Here is a 25,176-nt window from a genome sequence, read left to right as displayed (position 1 = left end):
GCAGAGACTTTAATACAAAGCTACTTCCCCTACACTTACGTTTTGTCAGTCTGTGCGCTTTTTTAAACACAAAGTTATATTAAAGTTCCTTCATTTTGTTTTGCAAGTCAAATGATTTACACCCATTTGCAACAGATTCTGAATCTTTTCTCAGAGTTTCTGAAACAAATAATTTAAGGATCCTGTCTCTTTAATAGCTACATTCAGAGAGGGTATTATTTTCTGAAATCTGAAAAATCTTTTCCTCATAGGGATAGATATGCAAATAATAAGTTACATAATAAGTTACATATCAATATAAATGCGGGGCGAGGCGATGGATCCCAATGCCAGCTCAGCACCGTGAAGTTTGTCGGCCATCTGCGATGGAAGATGGCATCGTCTATCGGCACAACCCTAGCGTCTGCCGTCAAAGAGTGTTTCACTCTTCGAAAGTCTCAGTTATTATAAATGAGTTCTTCCTGTGTTGCATCGTGAAGTGGCACAAAAGGGCTTTTCACCTGGGTAAAGACAAACAGACACGATCAGAAAACATTCCACCAATTTAACTAAGGCATAATTGTTGACAGGCATTGAATTGTTAGAAAAGTACTGCAACTTCAATAGATCAGAGTCATTTATCCCACTTGTATTACAGTTACCACACCTAAAGCCTATAGTTTTACTGTGATGAGATTTCTGCCATTTGTGGTCTATGAAACAATTGAAATCATTCAGCATAGTGCCTGCCTGGAACTTCTTTAGCTGTTTGCTTCCATAAAAATTAATTGCAGACCTCAAAATGTTCATTAGCCAATCAGAATCAAATATTGAACAGCCCTGTTTCTTTATTGGTAATGAAAAATTGTGAACTCGATTGAGCAAATAATACATTCTCATGCATATCTTGTCAGGGAGGCATGGTGTGATCTATAGTAAATCTCTGCCAAAAGCCAGAGGGTGCTCTCACAGAAACCCCAAATGCCCATAAAGAAACCCAGGAAATACCACTAGCGCTTGTTGAATAAACAGAATATTGTACTATTTTGAATTCTCTAAAGCTACAGAAATTTAACGTGCAAAACATGAAATAGGTTAGGACCTTAATTAGGTTGTTTACATACCTTTAAATAAGTGTATCTCAACCACGTTCCTGGAGGACCACCAACACTGCATGTTTTGGATGTCTAATTTGTCACATCTATTACAGGTCTTTCAGTCTCTGCTAAAGAGCTGATGATCTGACTCAGGTGTGTTTGATTAGGAAGATTTGGAAAATGTGCAGAGCTGGTGGTCCTCCAGGAACGTGGTTAAGAAACACTGCCCTAAATGGTCTGTAATGCCGTAATTTCAAGTGCAGCCTTTATTACACAAAGTTTGAGAAGTGATGCAGCTGTCATTATCACAGAATAATTATTTGTTTGTCATTATCAATAGATTAAATCTAATCAGAGTTTTGCATAGCTTATCAGTGTAAATAACTCAGTGTAGTGTGTAGTAAAAGCTACTGCATCTGAACGCATGTGCTGGATGTTTATTAGAACCAGCTTTACTGAGAAAATGCACAAATTATTGTCTGCTATTAATCGTCCAGCCCTATCTGAAGTATAAACAGTCCTAATAACTAAAAACATCACAAGAACTTGCAGAACTCACACTTAAACCTGACAAAGGATCACAGATAGAAAGAGATACTATGACTGTTCATCAAACAAGTAAACATTTTTATAGGGAAACAAACATATATACTTGTCCAGACATCTCACTTACAGGCTGTTGCCACAGTTTTGTATGTGTGTGAAAAGATGCATTTTGAAAGTGTACCGCTTCTTTTCCCAAACTGCAAAGCAACACATTTACACTAGTGTTAACATAGTAAATGAAAAGCAGTGTTTCCTGCCTGTGTTAGAGCTGCTCTACAGAGAATCACTTCCTTCAACAATTACTATTATATTGAAGTGGACTGAATCCTCATTAAACCAACCATAACAAAACAGGCATTCGGTGGAATTGAACATGTCTTATGAACTCAGCTTTTTTCCCTCCAGAGTTTGTTTGCAGCATTCAAAAGCTTTACCTTGTCACACATGTGAGGTTTCTCTGTGCTGTGTGTCTTCATGTGTTGTGTCAGGCGTTTCTGCATGGGGTATACTCGACTGCAGATGGGACATGGAAACTCAGACACCTTGGAAACCTGTGAAGGGTTGAAACAAGACTGTTCTCACATAAAAAACTCTGACCTCATCAGACTGGTCAGAGTTAGTAATATATCATGTCAATAAAAGAAATTTTAAAATATTATTTCTGCATCTTAAATCTTACCACATCTATCTTTCGGCTCCTAAAAAGAAAAAACAAGAACAAGAACACTGTAATCAGGTGTGAATTGTATGAATGTGTTTTGTAATAACATGCAGACCTATATATATATATATATATATATATATATATATATATATATATATATATATATATATATATATATATGCATACAGTTAAAGTCAGAATTATTAGCCCCCCTGAATTATTAACCCCCCTGTAATTTTTTTTCTCCCAATTTCTGTTTAACAGAGAGCAGATTTTTTTCAGCTCATTTCTAAACATAATAGTTTTAACTCATTTTTAATAACTGATTTAATTCATCTTTGCCATGATGACAGAACATAATATTTGACTAGACATTTTTCAAGACACTTCTAAACAGCTTAAAGGGACATTTAAAGGCTTAACTAGGTTAATTAGGTTAACTAGGCAGGTTAGGGTAATGAGGCAAGTTATTGTATAATGATGGTTTGTTCTGTAGACTATCTTGAAAAAATATAGCTTGAAGGTGCTAATCATTTTGACCTTAAAATGTTCTTTAAAAAATTCAAACTGTTTTTATTCTAGCTGAAATAAAACAAATAAGACTTTCTCCAGAAGAAAAACTATTATCACACACACATATATATATATGTGTGTGTGTGTGTGTGTGTATATAACGTGGAGGTGTGGTCACTTTAAGGCGAATTAGCCAGTCAGTCTAGCGCGGCCCTGCATTAGTTGTTTAAGTTATTGTGTTTTAAAAAGTCCCCGCGTGTTTTGAAAATGTTCTTTCGCGTTCCAAATGGAACCACGTAACTCTGACATCATTAGTGGCTAATTAACGCTGACTGAATCCAGCAGAATCCCTCATTGCTTCTTTGGATGACAAGTAGTTCAGTACTTACTGCGATTCCACACAACGGTGATAAAATGGCTTTTTCAAAGTTAATTTCCCGTTTAAAGAAAGCGTTCGGTATCAAGTGTGCACACAACCCCCCCCGTGAGCCACTCGCATCCACCGGCAACACGACAGGAAACCACCGTCATCCGATAACTGATGACCCGCCCGTCGTTGCAAGAAAACAGACAGGGAGACAGAAAAAGTCTTCCCTCTTCCAAGCCTGTTTCCCCAGAAGAGCTACTGTTGATGGTAAATTAGGTTTATGAATTTTAATTACTAAAAAACATACTGTTAAACACACCGAACATGTCAGAGTAGCTGTTTAAAGATAAGAAATAAAATTAACTGGAAACATTTGAGGATTTTAGGTAGTTTCTTAAAGAGACAGTTCACATAAACATGAATATTCTGTCATAATTTATTTCTCAAACCTGTTTGAGATGCTTTCTTGTGTTGAACAAAAATACTGAATTCAGCCATTGACTTCCAGTATTTTGAGTTCCTACAGTGAAGTTTAATGGCTGCTGATTTCAGCAATATTCTTCAGAATAGGCATTTTTTTGTGTTTTACAGAAGAAATTCATAATTAATTGTATTTATGCCTTTGGATATATAGTTTAAACATACTTTTTATTGCTAATTATCACTTCAATACAGAAAAAACATGAAGATTAAAAATAAATATTAAATACATTGAGTGATGTTTTTGCAAATGAACTTTTCAAATATCTAATCAAGAGTTACAGAATCATATTAATGATATTCCTTCCCCTCTTTAGATCCGCTCCCTGTGCTGGAGATCCACGACCTTCAGGACGAGCCGATCAGTAGCTCGAAATTCTTCCATACAGCTGTGAACAATCTGGAGCTGGAGGTTCTCCAACCTTCTATTCCTGATGCTCCAGCAGAAGAAGACTTGGACTCCACTGTGAAATCTAAAGTGAATAGCTTTGAATCTCCAGTGAGTCATCAGTTCTCAACAGACGGCATCTTTGAAGCGTTCAGCGGAGACTCTGTGCAGGTTGACATTGACTCTGCACTGGATGAAGACTCAGAGTCTTCACTGAATCAGAAGGTCTCACAAGATGACTCCGCTGATGATTCTGCACTGAGTCTTACAGCAGATGATGAGACCTGTTTGGACAATAGTAAGTTTATTGCTAGAATTCATAACATTTGTTTAGGCTCATCAAACATTTTAAAATTATACAGTTGAAGTCAAAATTATTCGCCCTCCTGTGATTTTTTTTCCATTTTCAAATATTTCCCAAATTATTTTTAACAGAGTAAAGAAGTTTTCACTTCCTTCATTTCCTAAAATCTTTTTTCTTATGGAGAAAGTCTTATTTGTTGTAAACTCTGTGTTTTATTTGGTTTATAATTTATTAAGATTTTGTGTCCAGTCAGCTAAATGTTCTTCTTTTTTAACAGATGACATCAGCTCCCGCTACAATCTGGGAAAGCAGCTCGGTGAAGGAGGTTTCAGCTCTGTTTTTGAGGGGATCCGCATACAGGATGGTCTGCAGGTATTCATTTCTGTAGACTCAAATTCTTTGATGAAGTTCACTATTTAAAGAACATCATCAGAAACATGCTTTCATTGTTTTGACATTTCTAAGAATTTAAATTGATGAAACCTCTGTTCAGGATTTGAATGAAATGATCTGGATGCACATGTTAATTGTTCGCTTATTTCTTTAAACAGGTGGCTGTTAAATTTGCCCAGATGACACCACGTATGCGAGATCTCTGCTCTGTAAGTACACTACACTTTCTGTTTTTCTCTTCTCAGTCACTGTGTTCAACTCAAAATGTCTTATATTTAATATTAGACAACAGGCTGTGGTTAAAAATCCTTGTTTGAAAACCAACATTATTATTTTGTTTTCAGTCTCATGACCAGCCACCTCTAGAGATCACCTTGGCAAGTATGGCCAGCAGTGGCTCCAGGTGTGCCAATATAATTCAGCTCCTAGACTGGCAGGTCTTCAAAGACCATTATGTCATGGTCATGGAGCGGCCTACGCCAAGTATGGACCTGGAGGCATTCCTGCAACTCAACGGAGGCGTCCTCACCGAGCAAACGGCACAAACTATCATAGGCCAAGCTGTTCATGCTGCCAATGTTTGCTGCTACCGGGAAGTATTCCACAGAGACATTAAGCTGCAAAACCTGCTTGTAAACCCAAACACGCTGGAGGTCAAACTGATTGACTTCGGCTGCGGAGATTACATGATGGAATCAGCATACTCCACCTTTTCTGGTAGGTGTTTTGAATAGGGTTGTCAAAAGTATCGACTTCGGGACTGACATTTAAAAAATGTCCATTTGAGCGCAGTTAAACACCACTGATTGGTCATTGGTGTTCACATGCTCAGCAAATATGACAGTATCGATACTTTTGACAACACTAGTCATGAATGTACATAAGCATTATTAATATACGGTTTAAAAGCTCAGTAATTAGCACACCTGAAACCCATCTGTTATATATATCAACATGATGCTGACACATAGATTCAACTAAATGTCTCTCCTCCAGGCACAGAAGCGTACATGCCGCCAGAGTTTTACAAAAGAGGATGTTACCATGCCAAACCAGCAACTGTCTATTCTCTTGGGGTTCTTCTCTTCACAATGCTGCATGGAGATTTCCCAACGACGTATGACCTGTACTACCTGGAGCATGACTGGTCCAAATTTACCCTCTCTCAAGGTGAGATGTTCATCAAAGAACAAGTTGAAAATCAGTTTATTATTAATAATAATAATAATAATAATAATCTCACCTCTCCTTTTGTTTTTCACAGAATGCTGTGATCTGATGTGGGCTTGTCTGCAGCAGATTCCAGAGCACAGAATTCTTCTAGGACAGATGCCTTACCACGACTGGTTCATGCTGGAGTAGCCAGTTGACACCTTTGCTGTTAATATATAGTGTCTTGTTATTGTATTATTCACTTCTTTATTGTTACAGTTGTTTTTGTGTATGTCTCTAATAAAAATATATATTATTGAACTCACTTGTGATGTGGCTTATATTGTGATCTAGTCCCAGTGACAAAAATCTGGCATGAGGTTTGAACACCATCCAGTCATTTATAACACACACTGCAGTTGCCACTGGCGTCATTAAGGCGCACTTTTAGAACTACACTTTTAAAGAATACAGTCCAGCGCTGCCCTTTACCTGACCCAAAACCTAAACATATCAGTCACTGCGACATCAGCAAATCATCCATATAAAATTCCAATGTTTTACTGTGAAATCAGAGCTGTTTTTAGAAATGTTTTAAAAGAGAAACATCGTAACATGAGAATATGACATTCAATACAAAACATCTGCATTTTCACAATAAGAGCACCCAGTTTTATTAAGGTCATTGAGTATTCATCGTCCTCACGACAATTGTGCTTCTCAAACAAAATATTCAATGGTATTTCTTTAAAGTCAATTCTGATAGTGTAGTTTGTGCAGACACACTGAGGTTTATCCAGTGTTCAGAAGTCTGAATCATCCACATCATTTTATACGCCTCCAAAAACACATTTACTACACAAATGTCCAGCGTTTGCTAAACAAATAGACTGTTCAACCCTTTACGTTATTAATTTCTTACAACATCTCCAACTATGCTAAAAGCAACGAGTTTTATAGGAAGATGTTGCAATAAAGTAATAATGTAAAGGGTTGAACAGTCTATTTAGTACTGTGTTTTGGGAAACGGGAGTGACAACTGTATGAAATCCAAAAGTTTGCATTCTTAATCACCTGTTTCTAAATGGTCTGTCTCTAAAAGTGAGGGGGACGTATGCCCCGTCCCCCACGGTTGCTACGCCCCTGCTTACATCTCCAACTATGTTAAAAGCAACAGTTTCTATAAGAAGAAGAAGAAGAAGAAGAAGAAGAAGAAGAAGGAGGAGGAGTTGATGGTTCATTTGAGTTTTGTCATTAGATTATAAGTAGATTGTTAGGTTTGGGTTAGGGTTAGTGTAAGTTGACATGTACTAGCAAAGTTTCTTGTAGTCAGTTAAATGTCTGTTGAAGGAGCATATCAAGCTGATTTTATTATCAACAGATTTTAAGCAGACAGTCTACTAATACTCAAATGGACCATCAATATAAAGTGTTACCCCATTCTTTAATAATGCCCTAGAAGAAAGAAAATCAGCTTCAGTTTCATCTCTAATAGTCCACATTTTCTGTAAGGCTGGTGGTGAACTTCATTCAACCTTCTACCAAACTGACGCACAAAGTAAATCTAATCTTTGTTTAAGATGTTTGTCAGATTGATCAAAAATTTTGAGATTATCAATTCAAATTCTAAACATCGGAGCATTTAAAACAGCAGCTAGTGAGATGTGCTCAACCATCACTGCTTCATGTTTTGGTTTTCACAGACAGATTAATCTCTATTATGATTTGGAGTTGTAAAATGGATGAAGTGTGGTCATATTTGTGATTTGATTTACCTGGATTGATCATCTGGTTCCTCTGAAACACAGGCTGTAGATGGAGAAGAGCTCCGGACTGCAGGTTTGATGGTGGATTTTGGTAAAAGAGGAGCTGATTTTACTCCGCTGACGTCTCTTTAGGCTGTTAGAGAAAAACAAACGTTTTAACATTTCTATTTATTATTTTTAGTTACAAACTCATTATTAAACACAATATCCACTGATTTTTTTCATTCACTCGTTTTCTTTTCTACTTGGTCTCTTTATTAATCAGGGGTCGCCACAGCAGAATGAACTGCCAACTTATACAGCATACAGTATGTTTTACACAGCGGATGCTCTTCTAGCTGCAACCCAGCACTGGGAAACACCCATGCACTCTTGCATTCACACACATTCACTACTGCCACTACTGCTTTTGACTGTGGGGGAAACCGGAGCACCCGGAGGAAACCCACATGAACACGGGGAGAACATGCAAACTCCACACAGAAACGCCAACTGACCCAGCCGGGGGCTTGAACCAGCGACCTTATTGAACCTGCTGTGAGGTGAAAGTGCTACCCACTGAGCCACCATGTCGCCATTCCACTGATTACAGCAAAGCAAAATACTTCAAAACCACCAAAGATGATTATGAATGGATTAAAGCAATGTTAAAGTAATTCTCCCTGAATAACAAAACATTTGAATCCTTTGGTTGGATTCAAGCTTGAAAAACTATTACTGAGCATTAAAAAAAATCATCTAAAGCTGGAGAAAATAGACCCCATATTCTATTGCTGATTAAATTATCACTGTATGTGTCGTATTATTATTAACTAAATGTATGAATAATGAATTAAATGCAGCTGAAATAGAATACAGCCCTGGTTTTACATTACAAAACATAAACACACACAATCCAAGAAGTTGCTTCAATGTAATGGCAGGATTTACACTATGATTATCCAAAAAACAACTGAAAAAAACACTCAAACTCACCATGCGTCAGTGGAATAAGAAGAAAGAAAACCAGCTCAATCCTCCTGTGATATTGATGTGTGTAGAGGACTCTATTGGGATAAATAGAGCTCAGACCAGACGAGCTGCAGCATTTTAGATCATCTAAAGAGGTTTCACAGCAGATGATGGAAGTTCAGCCTGGAGAACATTGCAGTAGCCTAATATACAAATCACAAGTGCTTGGACAAAAGGTTACGCAGCCTGCTCTGTTACAAAGTGTCTGATCCTTCTAATTTTGTGTAAAGAAAACAAAGCTTGCACAATCATGCAGGTTATGTGACCACTGAAGGACAGCTGAGCATCAAGACTTCTGACTGAATTAAAGGTATAATTGTAGATGACCCTAGCTGAATAGTGAAGTTCAGATGTCTTTGTCTTAGTAGCTTTAAAATTGAATATCATTTATAAAAATAGAAAGTTTGATGGATTCTTGATAATGAATGTACAAAACAAACAAAAGATAAAAAAAAACTGATCTGAACTTTCAGACGCAACTTAAAATACATGCATAAGGCACTGAATAGAAACAAAAATCAATATGTACACGAGTATAAAAATTATTACATCAAATGCAGCAGACAACAGATTTGTAAAACCAGAATTGTACAATATTATAGCACAACTAATGCAAGAAAATCAGTGTTAGAATCAGATAAAGAGGATTTGATTTATTTGGTTTGCATTTACAGTTCCTGTCTGTAGCCATGTTTAAAGAAAGACATATCTGTAAAACTGAAGAAGCTAAAGATATAACTGCAAATGATCAAAACCTTCTTTATAAGCATTTTAGCTACAGCTAGGAACTGTTTCATAGCAATATGACGTCAATCCTCCAGCCTACCGTTATATACAGACTGTCATTAAAGCAGCATCCACAGAGACATGTCCATTATTCTTCTTAAATACAGGATTCTCTATACATATTTCTTTTTCCTTTACAAGGCTAAACATTGTGGGAACACAAAGATAAATTTCTTTCAATATTTACAAAGGTATAAATCATATTTTGAGAGGATCTAACTGTACATTCACCTTATAAATGACTGATGATTGTGGAAGAAGTTTGTGTTACTTATGATCAGCGCAGTTTGTGATGCTCATTTGGAGCTGAGATAAGCTTCAAATATTCTTCTGTCTGTCTGTCTCTGTGTGTGTGTGTGTGTGTTGATGTTGTTCATAAATATTGTGTGTGTCGTGTTTCTACTCCTCAATAAAAGTGATGACATCATACTGGATGCCCTGCTCTTGCAGTTGTTCCAGTTGTTCAGGTGTGGCTTCAGTGTAAACCGAGTCATTGCTGCATCTGCAACAGCTACACACACACATACACAGAGCAAAATTTAACCATAATAAGAGTGAAATATTTTAGGATTTTAAGCGATTTGAAGCATTTGTGTTTAATCATTTGTATGATGTTATTTTACGTTTGATCAATTTCTGTACCTTACTGTAAAAAATGCTGGTTTCCTCACAATTCCTTCATGTTGTCCCAATAGAGAACAAGTTAACGTAATCATTCTTATAAAATTAAGTGAATTAAACATAAAACAATTAAGTTGTCCCCAAAAGTGGTGCTGTTTTAACTCATTTTAAAGTCATTTGAACAAGCTGAAAAGTCATTTTTTGGGTGCCGAATTCTGTTAGACTCCCCAGAAAACAATAAAGCGCCGTTTAATTGTATTTTTTATATTTGCGCTTTTGTATTTTTCTATGCTTTTAAATTGTTTAATATATTTGATGTGGATAAACTCCACTTCATGAACAAAACATCCCAATCATGATAAAATGAACAATTCTTTCTAAATAAAGCTATTTAAGTCATCTGGTTAAATGGTATTCATATCACAATATACAAACATCGCAGAAAAACTAAATATCACAAAGTCATTTATTTACAGTCTCATGCAGCCATGAAAGCTTGTAGAAAATAGTTCTGTTTTTTGCATTTTAATTGAAGGTAAAAGGTGAAAGGACATACCAGTGACCACTGAATGAGCGACTGCTTCCAGGTCTTCAGGGACCACAACCTGCTGTTCGGTGGTGACGATGGTGTCTATCCTGAGACAGAGCAATCTGACACACAACACAGAGGAGATTTACACTGACATCAGGGAACATTTAAACAAAAATTATGTACTTCAAACAGAATTTGTTTTCCTTTTTGTCTTTAAAAATGTACTGAATACAGGACAGCTTTGTCAAAACTGTCGTCCATATTCAGATGAGTCTGTGAAAAAGGCTGAAAAATGCTGTACTATTTATGTCAGGCCAGTAGTTGGCAATTTCTCTTTATAAAATACACTATGTGCCTGCAAACATATGATGTTTATAGTTTTGTTGTATTGTTAAGTAATCTGTAATCTACACTTACATGCCATGTAATCTACAAAGAAAACATTTTAATTTAAATCTGTAGCATTTTCAAAAACTTGTTCTAAAAAACTAAGAAACTACCAGAACTACCAAAAACCTCCAGAAAAAAAACAATAAAGTTTCTGATTTAGTTAAGACATACATCATGCATTGATTTTACTGTTAATGCTAAGTAAACACAAACAGTTCAAGTATCCATGAGAAATCATGTCACATTTGAATTACAGTAATTACAACATGAACAAAGTAAACAAAGTGTGCTATATATTGTTTTGGAGGTTAGTTTTGTGTATTTATTTTCCTCACCCTTCTCTCTCAGCCTTTCACTCCACTCTTAGGTTTTTTATTGAGTCAGGTAACTGTCCATCATTGCATTGACGGTGCCAGATCCACCAATCCCCGGATGAGCCGCGGAGATTTAAAGCTGCTACAGATCAGTGTTTGGTGTGCGCTCTGCCTCAGCATACCTTTGTGTGCCACACTTTTGCAGTTTTGTCATGCTTAGGCTATTAGGTGATCTATTATCTTTATTATTATTTATTATTCACTGTGGTAATTCGAGTTTACTTGTTAAACTTTGCTGGGTTTGAGTAAAGGCTTTGATGGTTGTTGTGTGATTCTAAACTGAACCTTATGACATTATTGTAAGGTTTGTTTTAGTTTAGATTGATTTTCTTTAGGATTAGTTTGAGTTTTGCCCCCTGTGTAGTTTTGAGTTTGTAGTTTAATTAGTTAAGATCGGGTGTCGTGAATGAAGCTTTACGGAGAGACGGCTCATGAGTGTGAAGCCTCTCCATGTGGAACTTCAGATGGCCGTTACGGTTGAACCTAAAAACAATTTATGAGAGTTTCAATATGAGGGCCAAGGTGTTTCTGTGTTGTTTAAACTGGCAATTTATTACGGTTTCAGCTAAAAATCTAATTTAAAAAAATCCTCCGCATCTTAGATGGCCTGTGAGTGTGTAAACTGCCAATTTTTTCAAGCTGGGAAAGCATTTATGGATCTATTTGTATTAATAGTGTAAAGAGCACAAATTCTAAGATTTGCTAATTTATTTGAACGACTCTTTCTCAGTTGCTCACCTTTGGCCGCACACCTGGCAGGAGTAAGGCTTCTCGTTGGTGTGTGTCATCATGTGGTGTCGCAGGTCTTTCATGTTTTTAGAGGCAAAACTGCAGCTGGTGCATTTATAAGGCCTCAAACATGCATGCAAGGCCATGTGAGTCTAGGATAAAAATATATATATATATATATACACATTTATATTTATTATACACAGGCAGAGACTTTAATACAAAGCTACTTCCCCTACACTTACGTTTAGTCAGTCTGTGCGCTTTTTTTAAACACAAAGTTATATTAAAGTTCCTTCATTTTGTTTTGGAAGTCAAATGATTTACACCCATTTGCAACAGATTCTGAATCTTTTCTCAAAGTGACTGAAACAAATAATTCAAGGATGCTGTCTCTTTAATAGCTACATTCAGAGAGGGTATTATTTTCTGAAATCTGAAAATCAGCTTTGAAAGCTCCTTATAGAGATAGTTCACTACAAAATGAAAATTTACGCACATTCGAGCGATTCCAAAACTTTACGGTTTTCTTTCTTCTGTTGAACATAAAAAAAAGATATTTTGAAGAAAGCTGGAAACCTGTAACCACTGACCTCCATAGTAGGAAAAACAATACTGTAGAAGTCAATGGTTACAGGTTTCCAGTTGTCTTCAAAATATAATATTTGTGGTTTAACAAAAGAAAGAAACTAAAATAAATGAGCTACTTGAGTAAATAATGAGGAATGGTTTTTTTTTGGCAGAACTGTTTTTTCCTTTAAGTGCTCACCGGCCACTTTAATAGGTAAACCTTACTAGTACCAGGTTGGACTCAGAATGCATTTAGAACTGCCCTAATACTTTATGGCATAGATTCAACAAGGGACTGGAAATATTCCTTAGAGATTTGGGTCCATATTGATATGACAGCATCACGCAGTTGCGGCAGATTTATTGGCTGCCAATCCATGATGTAAATCTCCTGTTCGACAACATCCCAAAGGTGCTCTATTGGATTGAAAGCTGGTGACTGTGGAGGCCATTTAAGTACAGTGAACTCATTGTCATGTTCAAGAAACCAGTCTTAGATGATTCGCGCTTTATGACATGGTGCTTTATCCTGCTTGAAGTAGCCATCAGAAAATAAGTACACTGTGGTCATAAAGGGAAGGACATGGTCAGCAACAATACTCAGGTAGACTGTGGTGTTGACACAATGCTCAATTGATACTAATGAACCCAAAGTGAGCCATGAAAATATCTCCCACAGCATTACACCACCACCAAATCAAATCAAATCACTTTTTTTGTCACATCAGCAGCAGCACGTGTGCTATGATGAGTGAAAAGCTTAGGTGCTGGCTCCAGACAGTACAAAATACACAGTGCAAATACAGCGACAATGTGAAATTGACAGCGATATGTACAATGAATAGGCATCCACATAGTTGTAGGCAGTATTGTTTCAAGTGTGGATTGATTAAAGTGCAGTGCATGCTACATATTGATGGTGTTCAGTGAGGGGTATGGAAGAGTCTGTTGGGTGTGTTAAGTGTTCATCAGCCTGATAGTCTGAGGAAAGAAGCTTTCCTTCAGTCGGCTGGTGCGTGACCGGATGCTGCAGAACCGTCTGCCTGAGGGTTGCAGAGAGAAAGGTCTATGGCTTGGGTGGCTGGAGTCACTGATAACTCTCTTGGCTTTCCTCATGCACCGCCTGGTAGATGTCCTGGAGGGAGGGAAGCTCACCTCCTGCTACGCCTCCAGCAGTTCGCACAATCCTATGTAGGCTTTTGCGATTGCTGCTGGTGCTATTTTTGTACCAGGTGGTGATACAGCCAGACAGGATGCTCTCCACAGTGCATGTGTACAACGAGCGGAGGATGTGGGGGATCATTCCAAAACTCCTGAGACGCCTGAAGAAGAAGAGGCGTTGTTGTGCCTTCCTCAGCACTGCGTCTGTGTGAGCAGTCCATGTCAAATCCTCAGCGATGTGTACTCCAAGAAACTTGAAAGTGCTGACTCTCTCCACTGGCATCCCATATGATGGTGATGGGGGTGTGTTCTCTGTTTTCTAAGTGAGACAGAGCAGTGTGCAAGGTGAAAGCAATTGCATCATCAGTTGAGCGGTTATTCCTGTATGCAAATTGCAGAGGGTCAGTGTGTGCAGGCAGTACAGAGCAGCCTGAACCAGTGATACAAGGCTGGATGGATCCATGTTTTCATGTTGTTGACGCCAAATTTTGACCCTACCATTCGAATGTTGCAGCTGAAATTGAGACTTATCAGACGGGGCAATGTTTTTCCAGTCTTGTATTGTCCAATTTTGATAAGCCTGTATGAATTGTAGCCTCAGTTTTCTGTTTTTAGCTGACAGGAGTGGCACCCGGTGTGGTCTTCTGCTGTTGCTGTAGCTCATCCCATACCTCGGTTGTAACAAGTGGTTACTGTTGCCGTTCTATTAGCTGGAACTAGTCTGGCCATTCTTCTCTGACCTCTGGCATCAACAAGGCATTTGCACCCAAAGACCTGCCGCTCACTTGATATTTTCTCTTTTTCTGACCATTCTTTATTAACTTAGAGATGGTTGTGAAATAAAAACCCAGTAGATCAGCAGTTTCTGAAATATTCACACCAGCCTGGCACCAACAACCATGCCACATTCAAAGTCACTTTAATCACCTTTCTTCCCCATTATGATGCTCGGTTTGAACTGCAGCATATCGTCTTGACCATGTCTACATGCCTAAAAACACTGAGTTGCTGCCATGTGATTGTCTGAACAGAAATTGAACATTAATGAGCAGTTGCAGGGTTCTTCCACCATTTTAAAAGTAAAATTTAATGCTTTTTAAGACCTTTTTAAGACCTCAACAAATATAATTTCAGACCCAAAAATTATATAATTTCTTTGGAATAGGCTACTCATTTTAATGTTTTCGTTAGATTAAAATAAATTGTGCCTCGTCACAGTATGGATAACCCGCAGTACCTGCCTTTTGGGTGTCTGGTGGTGGAATGAGACTGTTATAGCTGACTGTGAGGGGGCGTCTGAACTAGAGCTGTAATCAGGCTATGAAAGGCAGGCCCGATAGAGCCCGAACCCGACAGGTACATTTTGATTGACAGCTTTTTAAAAGCCCGAACGCGTTTATAGCCCGACATTATCCAAATGTGCACATGCACAGATCTTTTGTCTTTTTTCATGAATAAGTTGTTTATATGTGTTAACATTACTTATCCTTAACATAGGCTACAGGCCAAGTTGGAACAAAAAAAATAAAATAAGCCCCCTGTAACATCTTAACATCTTAACACTCTAAACAGGCCTGGGTACATACACTTAACGTTTAAATTGCCCAACACACCAATAAAAAGAAGTCTTTCTTAGCAAATGAATTAAAATAAATGATAAATGATGACGGATATTTGGCAATAACGAAATTAAGATAAAGGCTCAGTGGGATTTGTTTTGCCACTTCTCTTCACAATAAGGCGATGGTGAAGCTGAATAATAAAAGAATAATGCCAGCATTAGCCTGTATACTCTGCATACATTATGATTTTAGTTATAATTTGAAATTCTTTACTCATCAAGATTAGGTTATGTGTCTTGTGGGGGAACATTATTGAATCCACTTTAAATAGCTTTAGTGCAGTCCTACGCTCACTGAGCAGCACTGAACACCTTTTCTCTGCTGCTGCTACTGGCCGGGAGGCACTACTGATCCGGCTAATTTAGCATGTTTTGGGTAGGATTGTTAGTTCATCTTCCACCAGTCAAGAACATTCATTTCATTTTCCATGACAGCAGTTTCAATGCCGCGAGTGTCCTCGTCATGTCCTGTCAGCTCGCTGGACACAGCTTCTTAGTGCTCTACCGTAATACGCAGTGTATGAGCGACCGCCAAAATACCTTAGCGGCTAGAATGACTGTTCGAATAAAACTGTTGGCTGGCCTGACCGCTGACATAATTAGCTCTTTTTGACATCTCTGTCATCATTTGATTCACCTTTGCAGGGATGGATTTCAATGTTGTAACAAACAATTTGATTACTTCCTCGCGCTAATCAAAATGCATCACATGACTGTTCATTTACTGGGCAAGCCCAAGCCTGGCACAACCCCGTCTAAAATGATAGAAAAGTTCGAACCCAACAAAGATCTTCAGCTTTAGTCTGAACTAGTAACATTGTTAGGTCGAGCTGCAAACAATGTAAGGATTAACCTGGACCCGCTATGACTAGCTGCTGCAACGTCCAGCTGCTGCTTTCCTCCTTTCATGTGATACTCGACGACTTTGAGCCCCATGGTCCCTAACGAAAAGTTCTTTTTGCAGAATTTACACATTGCCTCTTTGCCACGTCGTTAAATTTACATTTTCTTTGCATTTTGAACCTCACATCAACAACCGCGTAATGACAGCATGCAGGTGCAGACCGGCGTCAGCGTCTGTACTTTGTAGGGGACCTACCGTGATAAGCTAATAAATCATGAAGACTGTCATTTCTCTCCTGTTTCACATACTGAATTAATCAACTATTAGATGTTTACGGTGGACCACTGTGCTTCCCTATCGTCATAAAGCAGACCGGCTGAAAATTTGAAACCTACAGCCACTTTACGGTAAAATTTAAGACATTTCACGACTTTTTAGGGACCCGCGGGAACCCTGAGTTGGACAGGTGTACATAATAAAGTGGCCTGTGAGTGTATATTTATGATGCATTGCCTTACACCCAAAGCACTTCACAATCGTAAGGAGGTCTGTCCACACCACCACCAGTGTACAGCATCCACTTAGATGATGCGACGGCAGCCACAGGATAACAGCGCCAGTGCGCTCACCACACACCAGCTATTGGTGGAGTAATTCTGCATGTGTATATCTCTCTTTCTCTCTCTTTCTCTATGTCTGCTTTTTTACAATGTGGGAGATTAGAATGCCTGTTTATTGTCCTTCCAAATTTGTTTGTCTGTTTTGAGGAAATCTTTTCTGAGGAAATTTTTATTTGTGATTTTAAGTATATTCGGAGACATCGAGTTAAGTGTCAACTGCTGAATTTTTTGAGGACAAGCAAAAATTGCTATTTACAAGACTAGAAAAGACAAACTTGAACACAGTTTGAATGGTAATTTGGAAGTGGTCTTTTTTTAATTCTGTGAAGTCTAGGATTCTAATTTATCTCCGTTGTTTTAACCAGTTAAACTCTGCTGTTTTGGGATTTCCACCTGGATTTTGCCTACCCAGATTTAAAGGCTTCCCAAATCCACATGCAAAGGTGTAAATGCAAAAATTTATCATCATTTTAAAGAAAACTCTTAGAATTTTCATAAAACACTATTGAAAGTATTTAAAATAACTGTACATGTTGTCTGTGTTATAATAAACACCTAAAAAAAGAGGCACTTTTTTTTATGAACTCAAATTTGAAAGTGTACCTTTTAGGTACTGTGTGGTGTAGCGTGCTGTAATTTATTTTGGTGGTTCCTGCACATGTCTGTAATCATAGGAAAAAAGAAAAAGGTCTCTACCGTAATCTATGCAAAAGTTATTGTATTCTAACTGATGAGAGGTGCTGTACAAGCCACAGGGACCGATCATTGTTTTCATATTTCACTATTTTTTTGTTTGATCAAACTTAATTCACTGTGTTTGGACCATGTCAGACATATAATAGGATTACTTATGAACATCACCTCAAAAACAGAGGAGTAATGGCCCTGAAGCACACAGCATAAGGTAAGAGATGACAGCTGCCTGTGCTATCTGGGGCTGCTTAGTGATCATAAATGTATTGTTTTCATTTCGGCACCATGGAAACACCGCGATTCATTCGGCAACTGTTTGATATGTGAATATAATTCAGTAAAAAGAATGCTAAAACCGTATGAGCACTGGCAAGAGCTTTCATTTGAGATGTAACTTGTACATGTGTCATATGAAAAAAAAATATGAAAATGAACCAATGTAAAATACCCAGCTAGGGTATCCTAAATACTGTGTATTTAAGTGTAAATAGCTTTTGTACAGTAGATTAAAAACAAAATTATACATATCTGCATAAAATAAAGATTCTACACTTTTAAACGAAACCACATACCGGGGTCTGGTGCAATGCTAGCCCTTTGAATCTTAAAGCGAAAGTCGATGACTGGGTCCGTTAAAGCTATGATTGATCTTCTGTCTTTTAGCTTGCTTTAGTAAAAGGGTTAAAGGGATCTTGTGTGAGGTCATTGATGATGAACTCATTTTTGCACTTGGTTTAAGATAAATGTTTTTGCTTCATTTTGTTTGGTGTTACTTGAAATTGTACTGATTGTTGGATTTTTTTTTATAATAAAATACTTTTAAAATCTCAAAATCTCTGGCTGTTTCTCAATATGCATTCTTCAGTGGTCTTGCGTCCTCGTGTTTTTGTGTAACGTCATCATTAGCTGCCAAAGTTCAGTTCCAATACTCAAGACTGCAAGAACAGAGGACGCGTGAAACTTCCCAGATGTGTTCTTGATATCGAGGACACACCGATGCAGACTTGAGCACCGATCTCACTCTGGAAGTCCCAGAAGTCATTGCGACTGGAGGTGGGAAGCGGAGCATTATATACAGATTTATTATTAAAGTTCAGAGATATCACTTATTTACCTCAGTAGTTTTCCTAAATGAAACGGTGAATATAAACATTAGGATGGACATCTTAATAAAGGAATAAACAAATTAAGGGTGCTTGTTTGCGGAAATTCATATTGAAATCAGTTTTATTTATATTGTGCAAAGTGTATTTATAATGTTTTTATGCATAGTACAGATTTTGAAAAAGGGAAAAACAATAAATCGTTGTATGAGTGCTGTAATGTTTAAATAATTTTTCATTAAAAAACGCGTGAAGGTCATGTGGCCATCAGGAAGAATGCAGCATCTCATTTCTCACAGGACGTGTTCTCTGTTCTCACTGTCTCCCAAGTTCGTTCTTTCAAGGATGACAATTGAGACGCCGTACAGAGGCATTTGCGTTCCTGCCTTGTTGTTTGTTTTAATCTGCCTCTTGTTATTTCTTTTGTTTTTGGTATGAGTTGACAAAGATGACATTGCCATCTTGCTTACTTTCGTTATTTTTATTCTTCATCTGAGATCGTTAGTTGATAAACTTTGCAGTTGCCCCAAAGGATTTGGAGTGGAAATGTCACGCGACTAACATTCTTACAACACCTAGCGAACCTGGGCTGTTTCTCAATATGCGTTCTTGTCTATACTTGCGTTCTTGTGTCCTTGTGAAACGTCATCAACCGTCACCAAAGTACTGTTCCAATTCAAAGCTCACATCTTGCCAAGTACAGATAAAATTCTCGATGTGTACTTGTTCTGCGGTTTTCACCAAGGATGCTTCGAGAGGTGACTTGTGCAACTTGCGAAGCTGAGGTATCCCAGAATGCAATGCAGCTAAACCAGCAAACGCTAATGGCAGAGGGGAAAACCCGCACGGTTTTGAAAATACTCCTTTACTGTGTCACAAAATAAAGTGTTAAAAGTTTTTCAGGCAGAATGTAGTTGTTTTAAACTCGAATCGTCAGTTTATTCACAAAGATAGCGCGTCTTTGACGATGTGCCTCAGGTGATGCAAACTCCAACTCCCAGCCTGCCAGCGGGAGCTCCTTCATCACCTCCCCCACCGAGAACAGCTTTACTTCGGCCAGTCCATCTCGGATGTACCGCTGGATCTCATCACTCCATTGTAGTTAAAACATGATTTTTAATTCATCATGTGAATATCTAGCAGACAGTTTTTGGTCTTTAAATCTATCATTTGTTCTCAGGTGTATTATTTTGGCAGTATTATTTTGTTACCTTTTATAACTGTCTTTAATTAGGTTACCATGTTGTACGTTGTTTGTCTTTGTTAGCCAAATTGTTTGACATCATCTTTATTTGTTATCGTGTATACACTTGTATAAATACCATTGCCGTTTATTAAATCTGATAATCAAAGACACATGTCTGTGTATAATAACTCATTTTACTTCACATTTATATGAATATATGAATACATTTTCTTAAATCAATAATGTAGATTTATAATATTAACATAATATTAATTACTGGGTCGTGCTTGATATAATTAAATCATTTTATTGTTAATGTACAGTGAAACTGATGAATCCATGGTGAGTGAGGTAAGAGACGTTATAAAGTACACTGCAGTTGCATTTGAAGAAGTACCCGACTTGTGTCCTTGCGTCCTCGGGAGTTCGTTCTTCCAAATCCGAACTTGGCAAGTCTGAACTTCCAAGGACGCAAGTGTGAACTTTGCGCACTTGATATTGAAAAATTGCCCAGGTTTAGCAGTGAGCGCTGTCTTTGTATTTTTCTGTTTGGTTGGGTTAGAGTAGGTAAGTTAGGCCAGGCACACGCTGAAGACTTGTTTTCTATTATTTTGTTTTCAGTTAGGTGAAAAGGTTATGCGGAGTTAGTTTGTTTTTGTTATTTTCTTTTATTTCACCGACACTTTTGTCCTCTTCCCCTGCAGGGTTTAATTAACCTTTTTAATTATAATTAACCTTTTGTAGTATTTGTTGTTATCTACATTCTTCTTCTTTATTATTACTATTTTCTGTTTAACTTTGATTTTGTATAATAAATTATTATTTTTTGGCAGTATTTTGGATGATGCATGGTTTTCATTTCCTCCCGCATTACACAGAATGGTCTATGGTACAATATAAATGTTACATACTTCAGTCTCTAGATTAACATCAAGAAGTCATAACAAGTAGTAAAACAATACTTACTTGCGATTCATGTATTTTTTGTACTTCTTTTGAAGGAAGCGTTTGGAAGGTCGTCCTCATTTTTTTGGGCAGGAACTCAAGATCATTGAGGCTGGTGTTGATGAAGTATCTCTGTTCTCAGAATCTGACTGGCTGACTCCTTTTTCCACTACTGTCCCATTGGAAAACGAAAAAGATCTGTTCTCCAATCCGGAGGAACTTGCTTCTTCAGGAGCTCGAGGATCCTCTGTATTGTTGGTTTCAGATGGTGCTGCTGGTGACACTGTTCATAAAATTTAGGGTTATCCCACTCATATGAAAGTTGCTATTTAAACATTTTCAAGAGTTCACACTTAAACAACATGTAAACTCCGCACATAAATGCCGACTGGCCAAGCTAGGACTTGAACCATGCTTTCAGGTAGCAGTGTCAGCCACTGAGCCACCGAGTAGCCCGATCTTAGAATTGTGGAAGTGGGAGAAGGGATAAATGGATGGGGGGAGGTCTTGCAAAGCGAAGACAGGGAGAAAAGTTAGGCTGGATATTTGTGTTAAATTTTGAATAATCCGATTGGCTAGCTAATGATTACCGATCGGGACCAGCTGCGGTCAATCATATCACGCTCCTCTTGAAATTAGTTTGTGAAACTTCACTTATTTTACCTCTGTGACCCAAAAAGCTAGACCAACCCTAACCTGAATCTGGAAGAAATTTGCAAGGAGGCCCCACCATCCTGCGAGGACGTTTCCGTGAGGTAGATGCGGGAGATGATGAAGAGCAGGAGGGAGGAGGAGTGAAGTGCCTGACAGCCAGTCTGGATCTGGCCTCCTCATCAGCTGGTTTATAATCACTGTCACCTGTGTGTACAATTAAAATACATTTAAATATAGGAAATGATTAAATATATAGAATATAATCTGCACTCCACTGACCTTGATCATCAAGAGCGCCTGCATCAACAACGTCATCTTTTTCCTCTTCAGGCTGCTCCTCCTTCTTGACCTCAACCACTGCTCCAGCCTTGCTTTCAGATTTTCGAGGACTTCCCCGTCCATGTTTCCTTTGGCCTGGACCGTCAGCATGTGAGACAGCACTTCCAGAACGAGAACCAAAAAAAAGCCTGTAGGCATCAGTACTGCTGGAAATTTAAAATCAGCATAATCCAGTTGTGCCTTTTATTTCGTAACTATTTAGTGCTGATTTGGTGTATTTGTAAGTGAGATGGCTTCTGGAAAAATAAACATAAGACGGAATTTGTTTTAATCTATTGGGAACTGATTGGAGGTCACTACAACAGACGAATTTGGATCTAAAAAGCCTCTACAAAGTGCCCAAAGGTATTTTCGCAAGCCCTAGATATAGACTCAAGAAGAACTGTGTGCTTTAAAACGGGGAAAACAATGGAGCTGATATTAATAAAAAAAATGTCAAACATTTTATGAATTTGTACTTCAGTTTAATAAGCAGCAATACCACTGAACATCACTGTACCACTGAACAAATACAGTGTTCTTTCAACAACAGCATGTGGAACTTCTAGCTTTATATATTTTCATTTAACACACTGAAGAATTCAATCAAGAATACAAATTAGAACTTGTGAATCAGAATCAAATCAAACTGTGACACAAAACTGAGAGCCAAAGTAGCCACACCCAACCAAAGCATCATTCTTGTGCAGCATTACACCCCAACTTAGTAACATTGAAGAAGATATGATCTCCAGGTGGCACGGTAGCTCAGTGGTTAGCACTGTCGCCTCACAGCAAGAGGTTGGCTGGTTCGAGTTCCGGCTGGGCCAGTTTGCATTTCTGTGTGGAGTTTGTATGTTCCCCTTATTGTAGGCATAGGTTTCCTCCCAAAGACATGATAAAGGTTGAGGGCAAACTTTATAGTGGCTTGAAAAAGCCTGTTAAAAGTAGATTATTTAGTTTGAAAAAGTGTCAAGATGACAAAAAGAATGTTGAAGATCCTTGCAGTCAACAATTTAACCATTTAAAGACTGAAACAAGACAGTCCAGCATGAGTTGTTAGCAAGATTCTAGCATGAATTGTTACTAGTATGTTTCTAGCATGAATTAAACAAGGATCAGTGTTTTCTCATCATCCTTATTATCGTTGCTTTATTAATTTGATTATTTGAATCAGTTTTTACCTGTGAAATGATTTTGACTACTGAATAAAGTGAACACATTGCTTAATATAAGAATGTTCAGGTCATCAGGTCACAGACTTTTTATAATTCTATTTTCAGGAGCCACCAAACCAGGGCATAGATCATGGAGACCTCGAGTGGAACTGAAGGACTTGATGATAGTAAACAACTGTTTTCCTGTTTGTGTTAATATTATAATTATGTGTTAATACTGTCTAAAGTGATTTTGATATTATTATTATTATTATGTGTTAATAATGTTTAAAGTGATTTCCTTTTTATTCAAGACAGACTTTGTGTAGTGAGAAGCAGTGGTGTAAAGTAACACTACAAATACTTAAACTGCTGTAATTGAGGACATTTTCTCACATTTGTGATTCCTGTCCAGTTAAATCGCACACAGAAAGTAAATCGCAACATAAAGATCTACCTCAAGACTTGGGCAATTTATAATTGCAGCAAACTGTTTGCAAGCATTAAAATTGTCCAAAATCTTTATACTCAATGACCCAGAGACTGTTTAGATGCATGTCACTAATGAGAAGATCATGGGTGTTTACTGTATGATGACCGAAATGGCCTTAAACACCCAGCAGGCACAAGACCTCAACACGACATCAGACTGACGTTGTCTTCCAATGTCATGGAGACGCTGCATTTTGTTTGGAAATGAAAATCGGATGTCCAACCTAAAATCAACGTCTAAAGATGTTACAGCTTGAGGTTGTGTGGACGTTACCACAATGACAGCTATCAGATGTTGGATTTTGGTCAGTATTTGACATCAACGTGATGTTGGTTTAAGATATTGGCTTGATGCTTTTATAACATAACCTAAAATCAACGTCACTTGACATCATTATTGTACATCAAAATGTCTTTAGACGATGACTGGACATTGAATTATGGTCGCCAATGCATCAGCTTTTTACAGCGTAATACTTACTACTCTCGAGTACTTAAGAAAGGGCTGCTTTTTACTCATACTTTAAGTAATATTAACAACAGATAATTTTACTCTACTTGCACTAAATTTATAGGCAAGTCATGGTACTTTTACTTAAGTATGATATTTCTGTACTCTTTCCACCACTGATCATATGCAGCAGACAACAGCTTTGTAAAACCCGAATTGTACAATATTATAGCACAACTAATGCAAGAAAATCAGTGTTAGATTCAGATAAAGAGGCTTTGATTTCTTTGGTTTGCATTTAAAGTTCCTGTTTGTAGCCATGTTTAAAGAAAGACATATCTGTAAAACTAAAGAAGCTAAAGATGAAACAGCAAATGATCAAAACCTTCTTTATAAGCATTTTAGCTACAGCTAGGAACTGTTTCATAGCAATATGACGTCAATCCTCCAGCCTACCGTTATATACAGACTGTCATTAAAGCATTATCCACAGAGACATGTCCATTATTCTTCTTAAATACAGTTTTCTCTATACATATTTATTTTACCTTTACAAGGCTAAACATTGTAGGAACACAAAGATAAATTTCTTTCACTATTTACAAAGGCTATAAATGAAACTTACAAAAAATTATAAATGACTGATGATTCTGGAAGAAGTCTGTGTTACTTCTCATGGCAGTTTGTGATGTTAATTTGGAGCTGAGATAAGTTTCTGATGTTCCGTCTGTCTCTCTCTGTGTGTGTGTGTGTGTGTGTGTGTTGATAATGTGTGTGTCGTGTTTCTACTCAACAGTAAACACTAAACGTCATGCTGGATGCCCTGCTGGTTGCAGTTGTTGGATGCCATGACAGTGTTAGCATGTAGCATGTTCACACCAAATCAGTACAGTTCGCAGTTAAAACAATTTTCTACCTTTTTTGTAACTCTATAAAACCTAATGTCAACAAAATCTTCAATCTACAAGAATATTAATCATTATTCCAACCTGGTAACATTCACATCGGTCCATTGGTTTCTTCGGCTAGAGTGGGTTATTTTGGTGAATGAATCTGTGGTTGAAATGAATTGTGAGAGTCGATTCATTGACCTGTTCATAAATGCAACCGTTGCTTTGTTACTGAATAAATGTCTTATTCACTTAAAACAGGGCTTTACTGCCACCTACTGGCGGGCTCAGTTAATGCATGGAAAACATAATTTTGACTATAGTTGTATATTTTTCTTTATACTTTATTCTAAACATTATTAATGTAAAAAAAGAAGAA

At 37.6% G+C, this 25,176-nt stretch overlaps 2 protein-coding genes and 1 long non-coding RNA gene across 11 annotated transcripts; 1 reads left to right on the top strand and 2 right to left on the bottom strand.

The window, feature by feature from the left end:
• Window positions 1-39: 39 nt before the first annotated feature.
• Window positions 40-3,533, bottom strand: LOC147835585 (uncharacterized). Its single transcript, XR_015497961.1, has 4 exons — window positions 3,189-3,533; window positions 2,302-2,320; window positions 2,057-2,173; window positions 40-500 (listed from the first exon to the last, which is right to left on the bottom strand). It is a non-coding gene; the product is annotated as an uncharacterized LOC147835585 (long non-coding RNA).
• LOC796922 (serine/threonine-protein kinase pim-1-like) lies at window positions 2,953-6,204 on the top strand. Its single transcript, XM_087264717.1, has 7 exons — window positions 2,953-3,433; window positions 3,964-4,332; window positions 4,616-4,710; window positions 4,890-4,940; window positions 5,076-5,448; window positions 5,728-5,901; window positions 5,996-6,204. Exons 1-7 carry the CDS (start codon window positions 3,166-3,168, stop codon window positions 6,091-6,093), a joined length of 1,428 nt encoding a protein of 475 aa, XP_087120843.1. The 5' UTR covers window positions 2,953-3,165; the 3' UTR covers window positions 6,094-6,204.
• Window positions 3,796-25,016, bottom strand: LOC137490324 (uncharacterized). Of its 9 annotated transcripts, none has more exons than XM_087264745.1 (10): window positions 24,897-25,016; window positions 21,769-21,929; window positions 21,532-21,693; window positions 20,857-21,118; window positions 12,102-12,244; window positions 10,624-10,718; window positions 8,625-8,747; window positions 7,659-7,782; window positions 5,975-6,109; window positions 3,796-4,318 (listed from the first exon to the last, which is right to left on the bottom strand). In XM_087264745.1, the coding sequence occupies exons 1-4, from the start codon at window positions 25,004-25,006 to the stop codon at window positions 20,913-20,915; spliced, it is 639 nt and encodes a 212-aa protein (XP_087120871.1). In that variant the 5' UTR covers window positions 25,007-25,016; the 3' UTR covers window positions 3,796-4,318; window positions 5,975-6,109; window positions 7,659-7,782; window positions 8,625-8,747; window positions 10,624-10,718; window positions 12,102-12,244; window positions 20,857-20,912. The 9 variants fall into 9 exon arrangements, with proteins under 9 accessions (XP_087120871.1, XP_087120877.1, XP_087120876.1 ...); XM_087264751.1 differs by lacking the exon at window positions 24,897-25,016 and adding an exon at window positions 24,533-24,652; XM_087264750.1 differs by lacking the exon at window positions 24,897-25,016 and adding an exon at window positions 24,533-24,646.
• Window positions 25,017-25,176: the final 160 nt, after the last annotated feature.

The sequence above is a fragment of the Danio rerio genome, chromosome 8 (genome assembly GCF_052040795.2).
Source record: "Danio rerio strain M-AB ecotype USA chromosome 8, GRCz13ab, whole genome shotgun sequence".
In the NCBI taxonomy this organism is placed as follows: domain Eukaryota; kingdom Metazoa; phylum Chordata; class Actinopteri; order Cypriniformes; family Danionidae; genus Danio; species Danio rerio.
Note: the sequence above shows the minus strand (reverse complement) of the source record. Positions and strands in the feature narration are given on the sequence as shown.